The sequence below is a fragment of the Plectropomus leopardus genome, chromosome 6 (assembly GCF_026936395.1).
Source record: "Plectropomus leopardus strain MGB_pleo_1.0 chromosome 6, ASM2693639v1, whole genome shotgun sequence".
Classification (NCBI taxonomy): Eukaryota; Metazoa; Chordata; class Actinopteri; order Perciformes; family Serranidae; genus Plectropomus; species Plectropomus leopardus.
This window is the reverse complement of record NC_142181.1, coordinates 32,814,059-32,823,182: the sequence shown is the minus strand read 5'-3', so window position 1 is coordinate 32,823,182 and position 9,124 is coordinate 32,814,059. Positions and strand designations below refer to the sequence as shown.

The following is a 9,124-nucleotide window of genomic DNA, read 5'->3' as shown; positions in this document are numbered from 1 at the left end:
GTTGTTTTAATCTACCTTGCATAAACCAACCAATCAATTAATTGTATTTCAGAATAATGGCCAACAAAGCAGTAATTTCACAGTTTTAATCTGCCTTTCCAGTTTTTACAGAGAAGTCAAAGGCACCAGTTAAATCTGTGCAAAACTAACAAACCTGTGTACATTACATTCCTACACTGTGCTTACCTCTGGAATGTCACATTAAGTATAAACATGGTTAAATATATACATAGATGTACAATTACACTTCATAACTTTGTGAAGAAAAGTGTTCAACAAATTAAGGTTATTGTCATTTCACTGAGAACACCCAATTCTCAACTTCCCATTAGGTTTAGAAATGTTTATTTATTAGCTAAGTAAATTATTTTATTAAACAAAAAAAAAACATATATCAATGTATATTATTGCTACTACGAGACTTGTTTGCAGGACTTGACATTAACATGCTGTAATCTGCCTAAAAGTCATGCAAAAAGGCAAACCTTTTGTTAGTTATAATGGTTGGTACTGTAGTGAGAGATATTTAATGTTTCTTATGTGTTTGAACAGTTGTGGAGGTGATTTTGGCTCTAGCGTTGTGATTTAAAAAAAAGGTCAACGTTTTTAAATAGTATGAATGTAAACTGAAGAAACAAGCATAGCAATGATTTTTAGTGTTCGACAAACCGCCTCGTAAAGTAAAACTCGGACAGTCAATTTCTGCATGCCTTGAGATCTATCTCACAAAACACTGAAATTTGAGTCTTAAGTTTTCTGTTTAGCTTCTAGGATGTGCTCTTGAGGTCTCTTAAAAAAGTGCATAGAAGTGCTGTTGTTCTTTTTCTAACGTGTGATTACTTAAACTTAGCAGCGTCAACACTGAGTCAGTGACAACATCCCCACATGTGCTCTGGGTTTGAACGCTGCCTGGCGATGCTCATGTCCTCTTCTTGGTCTCCAGGGGGAGATGGGGAGACGTTGATTTCCTCGTCAGCAGAGGGATGAGCTTATCAAACAGCAGCACGGAAAACATCATACCTGGAACAGCCAAAATGTAGAAGAGGAGATGAAGAAAAGGCACAGGTACATTTTATATTTAGGAAGATTGCATTTGCTTTCAGAAACAAAATCTCAATTTGAAACTGGCAACACCTTTGTAATATTTCACAGTATCACAGGTGAAAGAATGAATGAGTGAAGATATACCTGAAAGTACATTTACTCAAATACAATTTGAGGTACTTGTACTTAAGTTGTGTATTTCTATTTTATGCGTCTTTATACTTCTGCTACACTACATCTCTGAGAGAAATATTGTGCTTTTGACTGTACTACATTTAATTGATAAATTACATTGTAGATGCACATTATTTAAAAAAATTGAATCAATCATGATCTTTTATTATTGGTTAACCCCTTGAAACCTGAGCAAGTTGGTTTAATGTCTTTCAAAAACATGTAAGGCAATTAGCACCTTCACAAGAACTTGCCCAGAATTAGCCTACAGAAAATAAAATAAAAATAAAAACAAAGAAATGCACAAAAAACAGAAATGTCTTGGAAAAAAAAGTGCAAAAAATGTCATTAACTTTAAATATCTAATCATAATTGATAGAATTTAATAATTCTTGTCTAATAAGTATTTTCTAATATTTTTCTCTCTCTTTGGCTCTCTCTCGCCCTTTTTTCTGCCTTTTTTTTAGTTTTATGTTCATTTTCTTGTTGGTTTTTACAAATTACAGTTTGCAGGGCATCTCATATCAAGTTGCTTGTTGTCTTTTTAGCCATGTTAAAAAAACAACAACAAAAAAAACCCAATTTGCTCGGGTTTCAAAGGTCTTAACACTTTTGAAAGGTGTCTGAATGTAACACAAGAAACTGATGTTGATCCAGGTTTCAAAGGGTCAAACTTCCCAACAGCATGTAAAGTATTTAAAATGAGCTCCGCATTTACTAGCTGCAATATTAATGATGAACACCTAAATACATCAATAATTATAATTCAGTAGTACTTTAAGATTCTGAAATGGGCCATTCTGCATAATCAGAACTTTTACTTTTAGTACTTTTAACTATATTTTGATGCTAATAGTTTTGTACTTTCACTTAAGTCAACCAGGACTTTTATTTGTAACAGAGTATTTATTTAAGTAAAAGATGTCAGTACTTCTTCCAGCACTGATTATCTGTATGTGAACCAAATTGCTCAACAAAATGTGTTTAGTAAATGCATTATTTCCCTCTGAAACAGTGGCGGACTTAGGCTATCTGAAAGGCAAGGGCAAAAAAAGTCAAAAAGGGCACCAGTATGCAAAAAAATCACTAACAAAAACATTTTACAGAGTTCCTACACATTTTTAGTTTCAAAATTCCATACTTTTCCAGGCTTAAATTTCCAGACTTCTCTGTAGATTTTCCATATTTGACATCTGAGTATTAATAGCCGGCCCTTGGAAAACATGAAATCAATGTTCAAGACTTTTTAAAGTCTGCAGATACCCTGGCATCAGCATGCATCAGTGGGTCTTACCCAGCAGTGGGCCCAGCCAGTAGACCAGGCAGTACTCTAGGAAGGAGTGTCCACTGCAGGGGAACTGTGTGGAGAAGGCCAACGCAGGGTTAAACACCGCTCCTGTCACACTGCCACCTGCACAAACACACACATTTATAAACTTTTAAGGCCAAAACTGAAGTTACTGTCCGTTCATTTACAACTCCAAAACAAACAAGTTAAATGTGCTCCCAAAATCTTGGTGGAGAGGTGCTGATTAATGTTTCATATTCACCAAGTTCAAAAATCAGTGAAATATTCAATAGAAGACATGCAATGAGATTGCTTTTTAAATCTATACAGCAGGAATACTCAACTTATGGCCTGTGGGCCAAATCTAGCCCCTGATAGGGTGTCTTTGTATAGTAAATGCACAAACAGTATGATGAATAGAGATGGGATACAGAGACCCTTCAGCATTTAGTACAGCACATATATTAATCATCCTGGCCAAAAATAAATAAAGAGCAACTAACAATGTCTTGTGGGTTGACCTCTGACCTCATATTATCATATAAGTAACACTGAAGTTAGACTGTGTCTAAATTAATAATGCAATCACTGTATAAAACAATCACATGACGTTAAAATAAACAACAACATAGAGAAAAGTCACCACCTGCATAAACTACTGTTGCGATGACCGCAGCTACAGCGTGCACGCGGTATTTCGCCTCCACCATTCGCGTGTGCGTTACAGCAGTCTGAACTGCAAAGGCGCACGCGAGCTCCACAGCGGCGGCCTTGAGCAGCGGAGCGTGAATGGGGCTGATGCACCGGTAACCGAGCAGCTTGTGCCGCATGTGCAGTCCAGACAACCCGATACCCCAGATCACCGGCGCCGCAAATCGCGCTGCGGCAGCCGCGGCGAACTGGCACACGATCCGGCGCAGGGCGCACCCCCCTGAGAGCCTCGCGTGGTAAGCGTGCTCGAGCGCACCAGAGGGGTTACCGATGGCCCCGCTGAAGGTGAGCCCATGAACAACGGACGCCAGGTACGTCAAGGTGAGCGCGAGTTGAGGCTCGATCCCGCCCACCTCCGAGAGCAGCTTTAGCTCGTGCGTGCAGCAGCACAGCTGGAAGGTAGATACGAGCTCCACCGCATACACGGAAAGCCCGGTGTCCGCGAGGGCCCTGGTCAACAACCTGCGGGTCGCATCGCTCAGCGCGACGATCCCCACGAGCACCGTAAGAGACACCGCCACGTCTGCAGTCATGTTGGCGGCCGGTCTGAGCTCTCTGGCGGGGAGGGTCTGTGTCTCTGTGCCGCTAGGAGGCTCCGCTCTGTGTTCCCCGCCGCTTGTGACTCTTCTCCGGACTCCGGTCTCCCTAGCCCTAAGTCCTGCTTCCGCCGGCGGATGGAAGCCTCGGATGCGCCGGTCTGCTGCTGCTCTCTCCCGGAGGATGTGGTGGTCCAACCGGGAGCAAATGAGCTTCAGTCTCGGAGGCTCACATGGTGCGGAAGTGAGTGAGTGAAATCTGTGGTTTTCCTCCTCCAACTCTACCTCCTGCAGTGTAGCTGTCATATGTGCAGACATAGGCTACATTTGGCTGAGAACATGGTGGAGAGGGAGTTAAGAAAATCAGACGCCTCATCCTAACGCTTGAAATGTGCTGTGTCAGTTAACTATGACAGCACGGGGTATATCTGCTGGATATTCTGGTATTGTTTTCTTACACACACAGACACAAAACATATATACATGTATATATACATATACATACACACACATATCTATGTGTGTGTGTGTGTGTGTGTGTGTGTGTATGTATATATATATATATATATATATATATATATATATATATATATATATATATATATATATATATATATATATATATATATATATGCTGCCATCTAGAAAAATTTACAGAAGTATCTGCTGCTGAACCACCAGACTACTGAGCAGCTTCTTTCCCCAGGCTGTGAGACTCCTCAACTCCTCCTTTGACGCCAAAAAATGGAGCAGGATTTAGGATCACCTTTAAACATCATTTCTTCTTAAGCTACGTTTAAGAAGAAATGACAATAAAGTTACCTTGTACCTTGTACCTTGTATATATTCATGGTTTAAATAAACTAAATCTAAATACATTTTAAGATACATTTTACATACCAAGAGATGTGATGCTTCAAATTTAAAATCAGAAATCACAATCAAAGCAGTAAAAAATAGGTAACAGGTTTTCTCATTTATTTTTAACCTTTATTATACAGACAATTGATCATATATTAATTTAGGTGTGGGGTATATTAACAATTATTTAACACTGACATCACTGCAAGATACAGCAAATATAAATGCAAGCTGAATTTCCTTGACATATCCTTAAGAATTACAGTCATTTGATACAAATCTGTACAGCTTTGTGAGTAAGCAATGCTTACTTTTTAAAAATAATATCTTTCTGGCATCTCTGCTCTTTTTGACAGTAAAAAAGAGAGACTGGAAAATCTGCAGCAAGAGAGGAGGATTACAAAATGCGAAGGGCCTGGCCACCATGATAAGGACTCAACATTGATCATGTATGTTCTACCCAGTGAGCTAACGGGCCAAAGCAATTAAAAAAGGTTAATTACTGAGATGTTAAAAAATATGAAAGCAATACTAATAATAGATCAGCCCCTTCCTATGGGTCAAGATGCACATGTATCCACACAAAACAAAGAAAAGAAAAGCAAACAAATGCATACAATATATAGAATGTAATATGTGTGTATAGAGCCTATACAAAGAAAAGTGAGGGGAAACAATCACCTCAGGCTCAAACCTTGACTTGACCTTTAAAAGTTTTTTCTCAGTATTCTTTATTTTCTACTATTTTTATAATAATTGGGTTTTTATATATTGTATATCCCATCTCATACTCCATCTTTTGTACTTTTTTACATTAGGTCACTTCACAGTAATAATAATAATAATAATGATGATGATAATGATAATGATAATAATAGTAATATCACAGACACTAAGTGTATGCAGCTCTTTGTCTGTTTTTGTAATTTCTGTTTCCTGTGTTTTGTGCTCAAGTTCAAATGCAACATGTCTTCCAAACTTGCAAGTCTGCAAGTTTGGAAGACATGTGCGACAAGTGTGTGACAAGTGCATGTTTTTGTTAAAAATATCTGACCAGTGTCTCCCCTTATGTTCTTGAGTTATGGCGTTGCAGAACATTATGATGTCACAATTAAGTTGATATTTGAACCACTGGATATAAAATATTATCACTGCATCATTTTATTCTATTAGATATTTGTATGAAATGTTGTCATAATTAGTGTATGAATTCTGAGTTATAGCCAAAAAAGATGTTTTGTGAGGTCACAGTATCCTTTGACCTTTCGATAGTAATCAATGCATCCCTGAATCCAAGTGGACTTGGTACCAAATTTGAGGAAATTCCCTCAAGACATTCTTGCGATATTGCATTCACAAAAATGAAACGAACACAAGGTCGTAGTGACCTTGCCCTTTTGCCTTTGATCATCAAAATCTAATCAGTTCATTGCTGAGTCTTTTTGTCATTACTTTGTGTTCCAGTGTGAGGCAGCTCGGCCGACACTGAAGAATCTTTGTGGAGTTCTTCACTCTCACCAGGAGATGTCGCTGCGTCCTTATTCTATACCTAATTTAGGATTGTGCCTTCATGATACACATGCATATTATCGTATACAGTTTGCTTTGAGGAAACAGTGCATGATGTCATCAAGGATTCAAATATGGTTAATCTGTCTCTGTTCCCTTGCAGATCCTCTTGCAGCTGAAATTGATTGTGAAGTTGAGGACTGCAGTGGGACAGAGAGGCTTAGTGGACTGGTTATAGTGGGACTGATACCTCATTTCAACAAACAGAACCGGTTCTGTTTCGGTTTCCTCACATAGTTGTGAACTTTTCAGAGCATTTCTGCCAAGAGTAAATTAGTTTAGAAATCAGCTGAGCTGGAACTAAAAATAGCAGGTCTTTCTTTCTTTCTTTCTGAAGTGGAAATTTTGGTGGCATCAGTGTCATATTCTGCAGTTTGGAAAGAAAGTCAAGTGAGAAATTGTCAGAAAAAAAGTGCTTGAAGTGGTCTCATTAATAATTGGTTCGTAATTTTTTGGAGGGTAGAGACAAATATCTTTAAAAACAACAAAAATTTGCAGGTAATCCATGTAATCCCAGATTTTGCTTCTACTGATTATTTTTGTTGATCATTGTGCAACACCTTCTGTTCATAACACAAACTTGATTACAATGGTTTCACAGCATGACACAGAAATAAAAGCTAACTAACTAACTATAGTGGGACAGAGAGGCTCAGTTTTGCTGCTCTCCAGATGAAAACGACAACTGTATCTTGCTGTTAACTTATGGAACTGTGTGTGTGTGTGTGTGTGTGTGTGTGTGTGTGTGTGTGTGTGTGTGTGTCTAATTACAACCTCCTCTGTGTTGTACCTCATCACCCCCTGCTGACTCTCTCTCTCTCTCTCTGTAACAGGGATCAGTGGCAGTGAATGAGCAGCTTGCCGTGTCACTGTTAATACCAACAAGAAAGAGGGAGGGAGGGACGAGGAGGAGGGAGTCATTCACTCCTTATACCTCTGCACACCATCACATAAAAGAGAGAGGGGAGGGACGCAGAAAGGATCTGGAACGAAGGAAGAAAGATCTGCTGGGAGAAAAGGAGTAGAAGTTGCACTGAGAAGAGAGGAGAAAAAAAGAACTACATAAAAAGAGAAAAAGGTCTGAGGTAGGAGGAAAGGATAAACATGACTCTTTTTCTTCCAGTTTCTTCTGCAGTGGGATTAACAGGTTTCTTTACACTTCTTCTCCTGAAGAAAGATCACACTTTCTCATCCTTTACTCCTGTTCTTCATCCCTCCATCCACTGAGGAGGACATCTGAGGTGAGACCAAAGCAAAGGAAGGACAGGAACAAGAGGACGAGGAGAGCTCAGATCACACAAAAGGGTAAGAACAATCAGTCAGTCAGTGGGCTTCTAGAGGCATGTTGGTTTATACATAATCTCCTTACTCTGAGTGTGTGTGTGTGTGTGTGTGTGTGTGTGTGTGTGTGTGTGTGTGTGTGTGTGTGTGTGTGTTTTAAAGGGCCATTGTGTGTTATTGCAGAAATGTCTTTATTGTTCCCTGAATTATCAGCAGTTCAAAATCAAACGTTTTTCTGGAAGTGTATAAAATGTGTCAGCGATACAGAAAACAGATGCAGAGCTGTTAACAGTTTAGCGATTCAGCATTTTATCAAATAGCAATACCAGCACTTATTGTATTGATAGTACTATAAGTTTTCATTATTGTGACAGATGTCTTTCCAAACAATGTAAACAGCTGTTTTTCCAATTAATACTTGGCTTGTTTGTTGAGCAGCGTCATTAGTCTGTGACTTGCTTTTTCAATGGGTATCATATTCTGCAATGCTAATAATTCATGAATCAACTGCAACCAGTTTGTGACTAATAATAAGTTACACTACAAATATATATATATATTATATATTTACCCCATTATAGAGTTTTACCTCCTTGAATCTTTAAAAATTGACATGAAACAGTGTGTGAAGGGATCATCTTTGGTATAATGTTATAATGAACACACATGAATGGAGTTTCAAGGCATAAATGCAAATACAAGATAAATATCCTACAGTGACCGGTTGTTGTAAAAAAGAATTTATATTCCTTAATAATACAACAGTTTACATCCCTTTTCTGATTTTTTTTGTTATACTTCCATTATTGTGGAAAGCATGGTAGTAATTTATTGGAAAATAAATAATTTGGTTAATCCATATTACATTAACTTTTAACACATCCTCCACATGTATTTGTTATACTGTACCCTGACGTTGTTTTTTAAACGTGCACATTATGTATCAAATTTGTACTGAAGCACTTTTAAAAGTTAAATTACTGAAGAAAGTCAGGTTTTATGTACAACCTCCTCATTATATCTGACTGTGCAGCGGGTTGGGTTTGACTCCAGGTCCCTCCCTGCGCACTCACAGAGCTTTTATACTCTTATCTTGATGTTCATTATGATATCATTTTCTAAACTGGGTGTAGCTAAGGTAATGTCAACATTCATATTCAACCACAATCCGCTGATGTGAGCAAATTGTGGCTGAGAACACGACAACATCACTTTACAAAAGCTGAATTTATTGACATGTTTAGCGCATTGAGGGAATCAATACAGGCTGAAAACATCTGATTTGTCACTTTAAAGGTCCAGTGAGTATGATTTGGGGGATATACTGGCAGAAGTGGAATATAATAAGTATGTTTTCTTTACTGTGTCATCACCTGAAAATAAGAATTGAAATTAACTGTTTATATCGACATAATGAGTGTGTCTTCCTTTATGAAGTCCACCATGTTGCAATGCCATACTTCTAAAGTAGCCCAAAACGGAAAAACTAAACACTGGCTCTAGATAGGGATATTTGCATTTTTGTAAGCAACTCATTCTGAAGAAACAAAAACACAACTATTTTTATTACATAATATCCCCCTAAATCCTACACATGGGAGCTTTAAAACTGACCTGGCTTGAGACAATATATTACACTTCCAGCTCCCTCTGAAGAAAC

The 9,124-nt window shown here is 38.2% G+C and overlaps 2 protein-coding genes across 2 annotated transcripts in view; one reads left to right on the top strand and one right to left on the bottom strand.

Annotated features, from left to right (window-relative positions):
- LOC121943741 (aquaporin-11-like) lies at positions 1–4,083 on the bottom strand. Its single transcript, XM_042487343.2, has 3 exons — positions 3,153–4,083; positions 2,513–2,629; positions 1–1,020 (listed from the first exon to the last, which is right to left on the bottom strand). The coding sequence occupies exons 1-3, from the start codon at positions 4,069–4,071 to the stop codon at positions 920–922; spliced, it is 1,137 nt and encodes a 378-aa protein (XP_042343277.2). The 5' UTR covers positions 4,072–4,083; the 3' UTR covers positions 1–919.
- A 2,086-nt stretch (positions 4,084–6,169) lies between these two features.
- The window catches only part of myo7aa (myosin VIIAa), a 70,730-nt gene continuing 67,775 nt past the window's right edge, over positions 6,170–9,124 (top strand). Inside the window, exons 1-2 of the mRNA XM_088079282.1 lie at positions 6,170–7,268; positions 7,357–7,488. The gene's annotated coding sequence lies outside the window, so the exon portion shown is untranslated. The remainder of the gene's footprint in view (positions 7,269–7,356; positions 7,489–9,124) is intronic.